Source organism: the organism of the source record quoted next, unplaced genomic scaffold, assembly GCF_019419815.1.
Source record: "Pyrus x bretschneideri cultivar Hongxiangsu unplaced genomic scaffold, Pyrus_bretschneideri_v1 Contig13, whole genome shotgun sequence".
Classification (NCBI taxonomy): domain Eukaryota; kingdom Viridiplantae; phylum Streptophyta; class Magnoliopsida; order Rosales; family Rosaceae; genus Pyrus; species Pyrus x bretschneideri.
The window spans coordinates 4,401,747-4,417,963 of NW_025999424.1; the positions used below are offsets into that span (position 1 = coordinate 4,401,747).

The 16,217-nt window shown below is 37.3% G+C and overlaps 2 protein-coding genes across 3 annotated transcripts; both read right to left on the minus strand.

The window, feature by feature from the left end:
• Nucleotides 1–3,489: 3,489 nt before the first annotated feature.
• Nucleotides 3,490–6,497, minus strand: LOC103962767 (amino acid transporter AVT6B-like). The gene is made up of 5 exons (XM_009375539.3): nucleotides 6,013–6,497; nucleotides 5,731–5,883; nucleotides 5,445–5,648; nucleotides 4,740–5,205; nucleotides 3,490–4,333 (listed from the first exon to the last, which is right to left on the minus strand). Exons 1-5 carry the CDS (start codon nucleotides 6,413–6,415, stop codon nucleotides 4,225–4,227), a joined length of 1,335 nt encoding a protein of 444 aa, XP_009373814.2. The 5' UTR covers nucleotides 6,416–6,497; the 3' UTR covers nucleotides 3,490–4,224.
• A 315-nt stretch (nucleotides 6,498–6,812) lies between these two features.
• LOC103962717 (WPP domain-interacting tail-anchored protein 1) lies at nucleotides 6,813–11,211 on the minus strand. Of its 2 annotated transcripts, none has more exons than XM_009375470.3 (5): nucleotides 11,041–11,211; nucleotides 9,176–9,774; nucleotides 7,816–8,954; nucleotides 7,424–7,600; nucleotides 6,813–7,310 (listed from the first exon to the last, which is right to left on the minus strand). In XM_009375470.3, exons 1-5 carry the CDS (start codon nucleotides 11,184–11,186, stop codon nucleotides 7,110–7,112), a joined length of 2,262 nt encoding a protein of 753 aa, XP_009373745.2. In that variant the 5' UTR covers nucleotides 11,187–11,211; the 3' UTR covers nucleotides 6,813–7,109. The 2 variants fall into 2 exon arrangements, with proteins under 2 accessions (XP_009373745.2, XP_048435006.1); XM_048579049.1 differs by having other exon boundaries at nucleotides 10,941–11,051.
• Nucleotides 11,212–16,217: the final 5,006 nt, after the last annotated feature.

The window sequence follows — 16,217 nt, forward strand, 5'->3', positions numbered from 1 at the left end:
CTCAATTCAATGCTAAAATCAAGATTGTGCGCAGTGATAATGGTCCTGAATTTAAACTTGCAAGTTTTTACGCCTCCAAAGGCATTCTCCATCAATCTAGCTGTGTTAACACACCTCAGCAAAACGGTGTTGCTGAACGCAAACACCGGCACTTACTCAACATGGCTAGAGCATTGCTTTTCCAAGCTTCACTTCCTAAACACTTTTGGGGCGATGCCATTCTTGCTGCGACATACCTTATCAATCGAACACCAACCCCTCTTCTCCAAGGGAAAACACCATATGAAACATTGTTCCATAAACCACCAAACTACTCTCACTTGCGTGTCTTTGGTTGTCTATGCTTCGCCTCCACTCATGCCCAACGACCTTCCAAATTTGATCCTCGTGCGAGCCGTTGTATCTTTCTTGGTTACCCTTATGGTCAAAAGGGTTATCGACTCTTTGATCTCACTCTTAAGAAGGTCCTTGTTTCACGGGATGTTGTGTTCTTTGAGGATCAATTCCCTTATCAGGCTCATGAACTTTCCGCTGTGTCACCACCATCCTCTTCACATCCCATATCTACTTTTCCATTGACCATTGATTCCTCTCCTCAACTTCCCTCTTCAGCGTCTTTCTCAGAAGCATTACCTACCAGCCCTAACCTACAGGACCCTACTCCACCATCCCCTACTACACCCACCAGCCCTCCTTCTCCGTCTTCACCCTCTCCCACACCTCCTGCTCCTTCTGCCTCTCCTCCTCTCCGACGCGGCACGCGACCAATTAAACCATCCACGTTTTTGCAGGACTTTCACGTTGAGGTAGCCCTTCCTTCACGTACAGCCCCCACATCCTCCACGAGCATGGTCACATCCCCAGGTACTTCTCATTCTCTTTCTCATTCTTTGTCCTATGATCGTTTGTCATCTCACCATAAAGCCTTCACCACTACTCTTACCCTCCTTAAAGAACCTACTAGTTTTCAGCAGGCTGTTCAGGATCCCATGTGGCGTGCAGCCATGCAGCATGAAATTGCTGCCCTTCAAGCCAACCACACTTGGACTCTCATGCCCTTGCCACTACATAAACGTCCCATTGGCTGCAAATGGGTCTATAAAGTCAAGCTTCAACCTGATGGCAGTCTCGAACGATACAAGGCACGTCTTGTGGCGAAAGGATACAGTCAAATCGAGGGTGTTGATTATAGGGAAACTTTTGCACCGGTTGCCAAACTGACCACGGTTCGTGTTCTTCTCAGCATTGCTTCGATACAAGGGTGGCATTTGCACCAACTTGACGTGAATAATGCGTTCCTGCATGGTGATTTGTATGAAGATGTTTATATGTCCTTGCCGCCTGGATTTGGACGAAAGGGGGAGACTCGTGTTTGCAAACTAAATAAATCCATTTACGGCTTAAAGCAAGCCTCGAGGCAATGGTTCATCAAGCTCTCCACTGCTCTCAAGGCTGCTGGATTTCATCAATCACGGTCTGATTACTCGTTGTTCGTCCGAAGCCGTCAAGGCAGTTTCATAGCCTTATTGGTTTACGTTGATGACGTAATCCTTGCAGGGAACAATTTGCACGAGATAGAAGACACCAAGCAATTCCTTTCCTCACGGTTCAAACTAAAGGATTTGGGACAGCTTAAATACTTCTTGGGGATAGAAGTTGCAAGATCAAAGAAGGGAATCACTCTATGTCAACGCAAATATGCGTTGGAAATATTGGAAGACACGGGGTTCCTTGGTGCAAAACCCTCACGGGTTCCTTTGGAACAACATTTATCTCTCACACAAGCAGATGGGAAATTATTGAGTGATCCGTCTTCATATAGGCGACTCGTGGGCAGATTAATCTATTTGACCATCACAAGACCTGATCTAACTTATGCAGTTCATGTATTAAGTCAGTTCATGGATAAGCCACGGCAGCCACATCTTGAAGCAGCACATAAAGTTCTAAGGTACATCAAGCAAGCTCCTGGACAAGGAATATTTCTTCCTTCCACAGGGTCATTACAACTACAAGCATTTTGTGACGCTGATTGGGCTCGATGTAAGGACACCAGAAGATCGATAACTGGTTATTGCATCTTACTTGGTCAAGCGCCAATTTCTTGGAAGACGAAGAAGCAAAGCACTGTGTCTCGTTCCAGTGCAGAAGCAGAATATCGCTCTATGGCAACTACGTGTTGTGAAGTCACATGGTTAAAGAACATCTTGACAGATTTGAGAATAGAACATGCACAACCTGTTACGTTATTCTGTGACAACCAAGCAGCTTTGCATATCTCCTCAAACCCGGTGTTTCATGAACGAACAAAGCACATTGAGATAGACTGTCATGTAGTGCGTGAAAGGATTCAAGAAGGGATGATAAAAACAGCTTATGTACGAACTACGAACCAACCAGCTGATATGTTTACCAAGGCACTGGGTTCAGTCCAGTTTGAAGTCTTACTTACCAAGTTGGGTGTCATCAATATACACTCCAACTTGAGGGGGAGTGTTAAAGAAGATATCCTAGATTGATTAGGTCAACCATTGTAAATTGCTCATTAGTGATTTCTTTCTTTATTTAGTTCTAGTTAGCCTTGATTATAGGCAACGAACTAGGATTGTGATACACACCTTGTATATAAGAATGTAATCCGGGGTTTGAGAATAATAAGAAAGTCAATTACAATACATTTAGTTTCTTTAGAGATATATTTTCAAACTCTCTTCTTTTCTCTCAGTTTTTATTTTACGGGTATATTAGTATTTTCATATCAACTTTTAGCTATAATTGTTATAAACTTAAAGGAGTGGCTATAATTCTATATAAAATCTAAATTTTATTTTTCCAAATTTCTCATTATTTTGATACTTTTCCTTTTTCACATGCTTAATTTTGTAGCCATGCAATTTCAGTGGTAAGCTTATCGGGGAAATTTAGAAAATAAATTTTATATATATGGTATTTGAATACCAATGATTAATTAATTTATAAGGTATTTCAAGAAGTGTCAATCTGCATTACGACCTTGTCGATGCTTAGGTCGTTCGAGGTGCTCGACAAGGATTGACCCTTGAAATGGCGGTCCAGGGTAGATCAAAGGTTGACAAGGACGTGAACATGAGAGTTAGGGGAATTTGGTTAGTGTAGACTGGAAGTGCTTCGAGGAGCTCTTGAACTTTTTTCAAGTATCGTATCATCCTCAAGTGCTTTGGATGTACTCGATGGATGTCTGATTGGTGATCAGCGAGGAATCGGAATTTATGGCCATCTTTTTGTACTAATATTTCTTTTGCTAGCCTTGAGCTTGCAAGCAGTGCTTCATACTCTACCTCGTTGTTTGAGGCATTGAAATCCAAGCGAAAGTGACTGTTGAAGCATAGATCCGTCGGGGTGACCAATACAAGTCTTTTGCATGTCCCTTAGAAGATCTATCTACATGCAAGCGCCACACATCACGCGGGCAGTCTGCTCGGTTGAGATTGTCATTTTGGGGTCCTTCGATTGGGTGTGCATTGGCCACATGTTGGTCGGCCAGTGTTAGATGATCATTTATTCCAGAAAGAGTGAACTCCGTTATGAAATCTTCCAGGGCTAAGCCTTAATGGCGGTTCGTGGCTGGTATGTTGGTTTTGGGTTAAAAAAATTGAAATTTCACAATGATTTTGATCCAAAACAATTGATCTTTAAACTAATACATACGTGCAAACCGAACTTCCAAACCAATGGATCTTTAAACTCGCTCTTTGGACTAAAAGGAAATGGAAGAATGATAAAAAAAACTACCTCTTATAGCACTAATTTGATTTTGAAAAATCAAAGTTGATCAACCTTTGTGCAGGACCTTTCCTCCGTGATCCTGTCGCGATCTCCCTCGCACCAAAGTGATGGTGCCTCTAGTTTCTATAGTTCGACAAATTCGACTTTAGCGAGAGTCGAATTTAAGACCTCTCACTTACAAGTGAAAAGAAATATCACTAGACCGTAGTACTAAAGAGCAAGAATGATGGATGTTGAACATGTATATATGCATAAGGTTGTTTCTAAAGCAACCCTCACTCACCTCTCTCTCTCTCTCCTATATCCGGCCATAAGGCCTTTCAATCCCTTAATTGGGCTCCATCTAACTAGAAGTCACTTAAATGCCTTAATCCGTGATAAACATTGAATCTTCCACAAAGCAGAAATTAAACTTAATGTCTGTTGCATTATGCAAAGAAACCAAGTTCCTAAACCGTGTTATGACACCAAAGAGCTGAGATTGCTGTAAGTGGCCATCAGGTTTGCAAATACTGCAAGAAGGATCATGGAGACTGACACAATCTTGTCCCTTGTACAATGAGGATCCCTGAAACACACCAAAATCATCAGAGAAAATAATATTGAAAATATCAACGTCTTACAATGTTTGTATCATATACACAAAAGAAACTGGTTACAAACTTTTAATTGAAAATAGAACCAGAGAGACACTAAGTTAATAATAAAGGAGCGCTAAATTGCGGTTTATCTATGAAGGAAGTGAATTCTACACTCCCATTTCACCTTTTCCGTTATTGGATGCATAAATTAACATTTAAGGAACATAACTGGCGGGAGAAATGCATAAGGTGAAACATGAGTGCAGAATTCACCTCCCTATCTACGGCTTATGGTGGGTTTAGTGTTTCCTCTAGTTCCGTTTTCAATTAAAAGTTTGTAACGCGTTCTAACTGAAGTGAGTTAACTCTAGTTCAAGAAAGAAAAAGACTCACTTGAGAGTGATGGAAGCAGGGAAAACAAATGCAAGTAATCCTCCCATGGTTGCACCGGTGAACTCAAAAGCTATCCAAATATTTGGTACGAATATTGCACCCACAAGGGCAACGAAGACAAGCCCTAAACTTTCCAACACAAATCTCTTCTTGTCTAAAGCCAGAGGCCTTGCCGAGGGGAAAAGAAGGCCATCCAAGTTGAGCCGGAGCGGTAAGAAAATGGTTGGGAATACTAGTATGACGTGCCCTGCGTAGCTGATTCGAATAATGTCGTTGAACAGCCAACTGTAGGGGATGCCAATGTCGGTGTCAAAGTTGGAGAGCAGATCAGAATATGTTGATTCGCCAAAGAGAAGGAACCCGAAAATGCCTGTCATTACATATACAACTGCACATAGGGCAAGTGAACCTCGAACAACTGCTCGCATTAGGGAAGGATCTTCAAGCTCGTTCTGAATTGTGTGTACTGCAAGTAATCAAATTTCGTATTTCAGAAAGGCAAACCATTTCGCCATGCAGAGATTCTCTTTGTGTTTTGAGAAAATCTCATCACTTATCAATTTTACCCAACTACAATGGATGCAAAAGACCTAAACATTCACTTCTTTTTCCCTTGAAAGCGCGCAATTGCACACGAAAACAAGTTGTTGAATGTAAAGAAGCAGAGAATGCAATTGAATATAAAGAGATGATCATCTTGAATACCATTGTAGTGACAGATGTATGCGAAAACAACAACAGGGACTGCGGTGAAGAGATTAAAGAATGATGCAGAATCAGTCACATTTGGAAACCATTTTGGCGTCTCGATGCTTCCATCCATTAGTTTGTAAGCTGTGACTCCAATGACAACAAGAAGAAACACAAGTGCCAATCCAACCGATATGATAGAGATGTATCTTGCTGAATCTGCAGACAAAAGTACAAAGAGTTATATCCCTACCCTACTAAGTTTAAGCTGAATCTGCAGCCAATAGGAACTATTACCAACCGATACGCTCGAAGAACATCAATGGTAAAAAGATGACAACAGTTACTGTGACAAGAACAAAGGCGCGGCTAGTCCACCAGTGAGCTCCAAACCACCCTTCCAAAATGCCGGTGTGGTGAGCCTCCTTTGAGTTTGATCCGGAAAGCACATCCTCTAGTTTTTAAAAGGAAACAAACACTATCAGAGCCGTCAAAGAAGAGAGAAGAGTTATTAGCACTCCAAAATAGTCAGCATGCACTGCCGGCTTTTTAATTTTATAGAAGCACAGGATAATACTCATACCAATTATGATCATGTACACAATAAGAGAGCCAGTGTTGTAGATAACAATGCAGATCTGGAGCACAACCTTCCCTATTCTTCCAAAGGCATCACCCATGACATTTCCATAGGAACATGCAGACCCTGCCTTGCTGAATCTCAACAGCATCTCAATCGACGCCTGGATAACAAACGCAACTGTAACGATCAACACAATCCCGGGAACGAGCCCCAAGAGTTTCAGGGTTGCGGGCAGGCTCATGATTCCCGAGCCGACGATTGTGCATGACAGGTTGAACACCGAGCCATGAAAGGATGCTCCAGAAACCTTCTCGTGATCTTGTGTGCTTGATAACAAAGGAACTCGCTCATCGGCGTTTTCTATGTTGTGCCTTGACATGTTTTCTTGATCTCCATCAGTCATTTTCTAACGCTTCTGAGGCTAAGAGCTTCAGGAAATCAGAATAAAAATAGAAAGACTGCAAGTTATTTGCATGTTTGTTATGTATCACCGCTATTTCAGTTAAATGTATTTATATCATATAATTTTTCTTCTTCTTTGTTACAGTCTGAAGAATCGGCCTTCGACATATTATAACCCTAACGCATTACGCCACTTTGATATATTATAATCCTAACGCATTACGCCGCCCTTCCCTTGCCACTTGAACTAACCCTAACGGCTCGACGATAAAAACTCATACGTGAATATCATAAACAAAGACGTAATCTTAGTTAGATTTGCATCTATTGATCCTTTATTTATTTGTTTGTTTTAACAGCTAAGTAAAAAATTATAAGCATTCAAAATTCATAAAGAATGGTAAAAAGTAAAAACTATCATCGAAGTTGCTTACTGTATTTACATTCATTTATACAAGTAATTACCACCTAATTACCCAACAAGTTACAGAAAATGCTCAGGTCAATAGGGGTAACCTCCATCAATCTCTGGAAATCTCAATGATTTTGAGAATATATCTAACGGAGATTTTACAACTCAACAGTGGATATCAAAAAGTATCTTGCTATGTCTGGATAGACGAAGGGCAGTCAGCATATAACTTCGGTTCAGAACATAAGCCTTCTTTTCCCTTTTTCTTTCTTCTGCAGCAACATCAAAATGGGCAGTCTTGTTGGAGAAAAAAATAAGCTCCGGCAGAAACCAGTAGAATGAACGTTGCCATGAGTAAATGCTTAAAGCTTAGAACTCCGGCATCTATTCTCCTCACGGTCTCGAACTCTGCTGTGGAATCAGTATGTTCCACTTCAGTCTCACAACTCCCACCAAGAGATGAATTATTCCGAGTCCTATCCAGCTGAAAAGTACAAATACGAAACCCATTTTACAAATGTAAATCTCAGTAGAAAACGCTGATTATTAACAAAGCAAGGTAAACATAAGTCAAACAGGGTTCATCATAGTACCGACCTTAGAATTGCTAGCGGACAACTCATCTTCTTCTTTAGTTTCTCTCCTAACTGTAGCCATTTCATGCTTAGAGTCTTCACGATTTTCCCTATCATCATTTCCCACGGCCACAGAACGAGAATTGTTTGTTTGCAACTTCAGTTTTAAAGTTTTATTCTCCATAGCTAATGAAGAAATCTGCACATTCAATCACCAGCATCTAAGGAGAATATTTAGAGTTGGAAAAACACATTATTCACATTTTCACCTAAATACTGAATGTTATATAACCAAAAGGAAAAAGAAATCAGGTGCCATGTCATTTGAAAGATACAAGAAAAAGGAGACATTTCCCACTTCACAGTCAAAAGCCAACCTTGCACTTGAAAAAGTAATCAAATATAGGTGAATACCTGCTTATGAAGGCGCTCTCTCTCAAAAGCAAGTTGCATCAATAAGTTTGTAAGAACTTTGGACTGAATACCAATATCAGTCGCAGTAGCTATTTTTACTTCCTCGGCTTGATGTAAAGATGCCTCCAAGAATTCCAATCGACCCCTCAGAAAGCTTATTTCCTCATTTAAATCTGCATTGGATTCTGATAAAATTATACACTTGTCCTCCGTACTGTCGGCCCGATTTTCAGCTTTTAAAACCTTCTGCTTTAGATCTTCAATCACATTTTCCATGTCAGTGACTGTAGAATTCAACATGTTCTGTTTCTCCTGGCTAGCTTCAGCAGACGCCACTGCATGCTGTAACCGGGTATCTGCTTCCCTTAACTTTCTCTCAAGTGAATCCGCCGTCTCCAAGGCACTGCCAGCGCTTTTAAGAAGTCCGAGCTCTTCATTAAGTTCCATATTAGTCTCTGTTAACAATTTGCTTTTGGCTTCTGCATTCTCGGCTCTGGCTTCAGCTTTATATATGTTCTCTTTAAGATCAGCAATAACATTTTCCAATTCACTGATTTCAACACTATGCTGCTCTTCAAGTGCGCCCACTTTTTCCCTCAAGGTAAAGGCCTCGGAATCAGCGATAATTAACTTATCTTCAGCTTCCTTCAAGCTGTCTTTTAAGCCGGCTGTCTGTTCTAGAAGGAAGCTATTTAGTTTTGCGTTGCTGCTTTCAAGCTTCCGCAAAGTATTTTCTTTGGCTTCAGCCTGACCATCGAGTTTCGATCTTAGCTCAGCTTCTCGCTGAGCCGAACCATTTAAATTAAACTGGAGAACCTGGAGTCTACCCAATAGCTCTTTTGAAATACCCATCAGGACCTCAGATGCATTATCTGCCTGTAACCACCTATCCAAAGCATCTGCCGCTTCCTCCTCCATGCAATATGCTTCTTGCTCCGAAGCGTGCACCCTCAATTTCAGATCTCCTTCAATCTGTTTTGATTCGGTCAATTTCTTTTCAAGATCCATCTCTCTTGCCAAAGACTTCTCTAGCATCCTCAGTATATGTCTTTGCTGTTCTACGGATTGCATTTTTATCTTTACATTTGTACTAGAAACTTTGTCATCCTTTAAATCAACCACTCCTTCGTTATTGTTCCCTGTCAATATGCAAAGCAAAAGAATGCGAAAGAAAATAAACAGTTATACTCTAGAATATTTCACAACTTAAAAGGACTTGTGCACTTACAAAAGTGGTTACAGACCTGCCTGGTGTATGCAATAAATTTCAGGCAACTCCATCACTCATAAACAAAATAAGAATGAGAAAAACATGGTCATGACAAGAAAATCAAGAACAGAATTAAGGCGTGTGGCTTACAGTTTTGTTCTCCGTCAAAACATGGAAATGCCCTCTGGAGATTCAAGGATTCCATCCTAATTTCATAAACCTGATCTTGCAACTGCTTCAACGATTGTTCAGAGTCGTGCAGCTTTTCTTCTATTACCGCGACGGTTTCTCCCAAGTATGTGTATGAAGATAGTATCCCTTGGGCACTGGTGATCTCTGTTTGAAGTACAGCCATGAGTTTATCCAATTCACTCAACTCTGAATCTAAAATCCCAGATGACAGAGTGAGTTCCAGAGCCTTCTCAAGATAATAAGCTGATGTCTGCTCTTTGGCGGAAGCAAAGGCTTCAAATTCGCTCTCCTTGGTTGCCACGTGCATCATAAGAACATTTAGATTAACCAACTTCTCAGATGCACATGCTAGATCTAGTTCCACTCGGGTCAAAACCTCGCCAAGATGTCTTAATTCTCCAATAACCACACCATCAGATGAGACACTTCCGAGATTGCTAACTTTATTCGACTCCACTTCCAGGTCATCAATATTAACATCATTGACAGATACGCTTGCTTCATGACCGGCACCATAATCCATTTTAAGACCGCACTTGTTAAAGTGCTTCTGAAACCTGGATATCAAACAAAGAAAGAAAAAGACAGCTCCAGACGTAAATATGTAGAAATATCACCCAGAGGGAAGTTCAAATAAAAGATTCTTAACTTTGCAAATAAATCTATAATGGCAAACACAAGTTCATTCCTAGAATAGAATTAAATTAAACTATTGTCCTCTAGGAGCCACTTTTCTCCAGTAACAAGACAACCAACACAATGGAACGTAGAGTATCCAGTCCACGAACATGATCCTCTCGGTAGCAAAAATAGTTAATAACATATGAACCTAATAGGAAAGAAAGTCTTGCGAGGAAAAAAATATTTTGAGGAGCTGCGGTTTAAAAAGTCTGAAACTTCAATTAACTTTACATGGTGGATTGAATAAGGTAAACCTTCATACTTGGCATTGTTACTACCACATTGTATAAGGAAGCTGTATCTTTATAGCGTCCATATTCAACTCCGATGTTTGATATTGATTCTCATTTACTATGTGCCCACCAACATGGAAGTCTGAATTTCAACTACAAAAGCATATAGTGTACAACATAGGGTCGGCTTTCGTAAATTAAACTCTTTTCACCTTTTTATTCATTTCATTTGATTAGTTGAGCATATTTAGCTCATCATACGACAGAGTAGACAGAAGATCATGCATTTATTCTCACTGAATTTTTTTACCAATAAATAAACACGTGAAAGTGAACAACTGATCCGAAATCTTCCCCCGATCAGAAAAGGAATTGTTCTTGAGTTATAATGGCATCTTCAAAACCCCAAATCAAGAATTTAAATACCCATTTGGAAACAATCTACAACAATGTTACACGGACAAATTTCAGTGATCATGTTCAATCCTAACCACACATCAAATTTCAATCACTGTATTAGTAGGAAAAAATAAAATAAAAACTCATAAACTTCTTTGATTTATACTCTATAAAAAAATAAAAAAATAAACCTCTTTACAGTTGCAGCTCTTGAGATTCTTGAAGGCAAACATCAAAACATACAAATATATGAGCAAACAGATCCTCTAGTTTCCAACACACATTCAGAATCACATATTCTAAAAACCCATCTCATATATTCCACAATATATATCAAATCTAGGCAATGGCAGGAAAAAGAAAAGCACATTATTATCAAATCAGTTCCTCAGCAAAGTTAGAAAAATAACCTTAAAACCCACAATAAGAACAATAGAAAAGCAGAAGAAGAAAAAGAAGAAGAAGAAGAAGGTGATGATTTTTGGTATAGGATCAAAAGCAAGTTCGCACCTTTGGAAAAACTTTTCTGAGATTCTGTTGGAGGTAGCTCGCGGAGGCACAAGACAAACAGAAAACAATGAGAGAAAGAGAGAAAACAAAAACTGTTTCTTTGGGAAAACAGGTGGTGTGATGATGGACCAGGGATCTTCGTCCATGTCTCCCACGTGACCAATAGCTTAACACCAAATACACTGATAAATGACGGATTATGAAATTTCCTTAAAACTAAAATACTGAAGGTCTTGGGTTCGAAATCTGATGTTGGTGTGAAAGTCAAACCTATGGCCAAATGGAGGCTGAAATGCCTCTGTGAGTCTTTCTGACCCTCGAAAGGGGTGAATAACCATGATTAATCACCAGTTGTCCTTTCTTTTTTTTTTTTTTTTTTCAAAAAAGGCTTAAATGTCAAAATGGTGTGTTTTACTCTATCCTCTAGTTTAGTCCCTGTGTTTTCGATTTGACCAAATTGGTCCCTGTGTTTACATATGTTAGCTAATTCAAGACATTTCGTTAAAGGTCCAGTAAAATTGACATGTGTCAAGCACGTGTGAGGACAAAAACTGTAATTTTATGTACACCCACTAAACAGACACGATACCTATCTTTAGAAATTGATGTTTCGTTCGATTTACTTGAGTACTATGTTGATTTAGGACATGTCAATTTTAACTGATTGTCTTAAATTGGCTAACGGATGTAAACACAGAAGCCAAATTGAAAACACAAGAACTAAACTGGTTCATAGGGTAAAACACAGAGATCATTTTGACATTTAAGCTAAAAAAAAAAAAAAAGTGTTTAACTTTTTTTTAACTTTAATTTAAAAATAAAAACGTATCTAAATTATTATTTAACACATTTTCTTTATCAAGAATGTTAAAAGACAATTTAATTTATATAACAAAATAAAATCATTAGAAATAAAGTAATTTTACACAAACTAAATTTTACTATTTTATTGTTCCCTCACCAACATGTCTTTATATCATATATATATATATATATATATATATATATATATATATTTTGAATAAATTGTATTATCTACACTAAAAAAGTGGAGAAATCATCTAAGCCTCGCACTAAACTTGAATATAATAATATAGTTTAAATTCATTGTAGACTTCTCACTTAAGATTTATGATCTTCTCTCTTTTATATTTCGTTGCAACTTCTCTTTCACATATATTTTAAAACAAAATGAAAAAGAAAAACCTTCACAAACAAAATATATGAGCTTAGGCTAGTTAATTATAATTTCATGTCAGACTCCAAGTCATGTAATATTCATTAAGAAAACCACAACAAGAGATAATAACATGTTGTGGTTTTTTTTTTTTTTTTTTTTTTTTTTACTTTTAGTTTATTTATTTATTTGATGCTATTAAACGTTGACAGCGTTAGTCTTGGAGTCAAGCTAAAGGGTACGTGTAAAAAAAAACATAAAAAAAATGAGAAATTTTTTATTGTGATCTAAAGACGAATGGTACATGTTTTTATACATGTGATGAGAAATTGTCTTTTTCAAGTAATTAACCTTTTAATACATTTATCCTACCATTTATATAATGACACATAATGTATCATTCCGTGTTCTGATTACACATAAAACATCTCTCAAAAGGGAGGGGGCAAGCAGCTGTGGCGTGATGATGGGTTTTGCCAGATACGTGTTGCGTGCTTGTAATTTTGGGCTCAATTGTGGGGGGAGGTGCGTACATGTTATAAAATGGGCTTCAATTGGGAGGAGGTACGTTTGGACATGTTATAAAATAGGCTTCAACTTATGATCTGAGCCCACAAAAGCCCAAAAATTCTCAACAAATGTAATCAGCATCTGCCCAAAACCTTTTTCACTTTTATTTTTCTGTCAATTTCGGCAACCAAAGCTTATATATTATTAAAATAATCAAAGTGTGCAGAAAAGCATATGACTGTTGTGTGCTGTCTAAATTACTATCAAGCAAACTACAAATATAGCCTATTATATAATATTAAAATAAGTAAAGTTTGCAGAAAGATGTCTAAAGACTCAGACTCTTTAGACAAAGTGTCTTTCATATCTCACTATCTCTCATCTCTTCCTTCACCAAAGTTTCAGAGTCTTTTTGTCTCTCCTCTTGAATTTGAAGACCCACCTATCCTCTCACAATCAGACTCCAACCAACTCTCTCTACTTCGCCCACCACCACAGCTCACTGCTTCATCCCTACCTCTGATTCTCTCCAGCGATTCTCTATGTGTGTGGGGTTTCAAGTTAAGGTTAGGGTTTTGAATTGGGGGCTTGGGTCAGGAAGAAGACAAAGGTCTGACTATCTCTGCACTCTGTCTCTCTCTCTCTCGACCTTCAATTTTCATCGATTCACCATTGTCTCTGATTTTAAATTGGGGTTTTAAAAATTTAATGCAAGTTCAGATGATTTCAGGCTCGATTTCGGGAAGTCTCGAAATACCGAAATTTTGGTTTGGGATCGATCGTCAAATTTCCATCCCGAAAATAGTCGGTTTGGGACTTGATATGCCGTTTTCGATTCGATATCCTATACAGAACCAGCCCTATAACTAAGATCAAATATAATCAAATCTAACAGTAAATAAAAATCTAACGGCCCAAATTTGAATCTAACGGTTAAAATAATTAAAAAATTATTTAACTCAAAATTCACCCAAAAACTCTATAAATACCTATGTATTTGTTCAAACATCCACACAAAACTCATTTTTCTTCTACAATTCTTCCAATTTTTCTTTCTATCATCTTCCAAAACCATTTCTATTAATCATGGTTTATTAATGATCCGATTTAGTGCTTTTTTTCATAGTGCTTCGTGAGTTTCATGTGTCGATTTAGTAAATTTTTAATATTTAATGGAATTTAAATATTTTTAGGTTAAAATGTTAATAAAACTAATTTAGGATAGTATGCATAATCTTTTTAAGTTAATTTAAAAAAAAATTAGCTTAAATTCATTCTTTAATGATGTGGAGCTAAAATTTTAGATCACAAAGATTGGAGCAGAAAAATTATTTATGAGTTAAAACTTAAATTTTCTGAGTTAAAAATGTAAAGTTTTATTCAAAAGATTAGAGATAGAATAAGTCTTAATAAATTAAGAATATAAAAGTAAGGAGCAAAAATTAAATAAATTAAAAGTAAGTGAGTGAAAATTTGTGCACCGCTCATTCACAAAGTGGAGGGTGATATTAACCTCAATCGTTGAGTCGCCGCGTCCCACTGAACGGACCTCTTTGATAATGACAGAGTCCATAGCTGATTACGTATTCGTCTGGCACTGAGGTGTTTTTATAAAAAATGGATATAAAAAAAAGTTAAGTTCAAAAAGATATTTGGTAAACACTTAAAAACAACTTATTTTCACATTTTTGAGTGAAAAAAATGAAAACGTGAAATAGCAAAAATGAGTTTATTTTCAAACCACAACAGAAACAGTTTTTTTTTTTTTAAAGTACATCAATATCAAGCCAGCTTGTACATTTGGTGAATTATTAGCCTCAAGGGGTCCACTCTCTTAAATAATGGAATTTCTCGCACGGAGCGGTCACATAAAACACTTCCACCCCTAATGGACGATAATTGCCCAAGCAAATAGTGAATAGACAATTATTGTCTTAGCGAATGATAATTGTCCGAGTACATTTTCATTTAATAAATAAAAAATTGTTCAAAAAACAATTAACATAAAGATATTATTATGTTCAATTTGGGATAAGATTTTTAACTCATCTGGTCATGTCAAATGTCATTAGTCAAAATTACAATTTTTGTGAAACAGTATGGTTAAGTATTTATAGGAAATTTTAAAATTTTTTTTTGTATTTTTAAAATTTTAATATTATTTTCTAACCAAATCAATTTTTAACATTTTTTTTTATTTTTTTTAACTAATCTCGTCACACCACTTGTTATTAATCGAAATTAATTCTAAAATTTTAAAAGCTTTTTTCTATATTTTTAAAACTCAAAAAAAAATTTAACCGAATTATAGACCGTTAAATTACTTCAATTCAGTGTAACAGATTGTGCTATGTGGGCACGCTGGTCAGTTATCTTTTAAAAAACAATTTAACCCAAAAAAGGCCAAACTAATAAGAAACGTTGAAAATTCAATGGCTCAGATTTTGTCATGTGTTTGACAACCTACAGCGCGGGCCCCATGACGCAAAAAAAAAAAACAAAATTGCACATGGTTGACGTTAGATCAAACTCGAGCACTGGGTCAGACACAAATTATCTGACTACTTCGTTCGGCAGGCGTGGGCTGAAGTTTTGCCCGACTTTTTTGAATAGTCGTAGCTCTTTTTTTTTATCTAAAAATTGCCCAATTGTTCGGCAAAAATGTGTGGAGTGGAAATGCTCTAGAGAGTCATCTGGAAATAAATTAGACCAGTGTAAAATCGAATAAGACTAAACCACAAAGAGTACAATTGTTTTATGATATTAATCGAACATGATACGTAATCAGGCACATTGGTATAAATTATCTCTAAAATACAACTCATAAGGCAATTTTTAGTATACAGAAAAACATGTGATCAAGATTGGTGTTAAGAGGCCACTCAACATTATTAAATTGGCAATTAGTTTGTAATCTTGTCCCAAACGAATAGATCTATGATCTAGCTTTGTCCACGATCGGATTTAGCTTTTAAATTTCTCACTAATCACATATTAGCTGATGTAAGAACTAAGAAGAAGAGTTTGGAGGATTTGCTCAAGATTCATTGTACTTGATGCACCAGCAATTTTTACACTTGCTGCAACCACAGCCTCGTGTTTATATTATAGAGAGAGGATCCCGAGGATACTTCAATCACATCCGTTCATCGTGCATATAACAGTTAGTTTTTGTCAGATACTGTTTATATTCAATTTTAAATAAAAAAAAATTACAATGATTTCTGACCGCACAATGTACGATAAACAGATGTGATTTGAGGATCCTCGAAATTCTCAAAAAAATGATCCGGCAAGGATCTTCACAAAGAGGATCCGGCAAGGATCCTCTCTCTATATTATACATCTTAATCACCTTATTGGTCTCTTTGTTAATTAATCTTGGTTTGTTACCACCGTCGTTATTGCTTACTATGAAGATCATGTTAGGTCAAAATTGACTCAAGGTGGGTAATTTGTAACTTCTAGTAAGACTGTTTAATTGAAACAA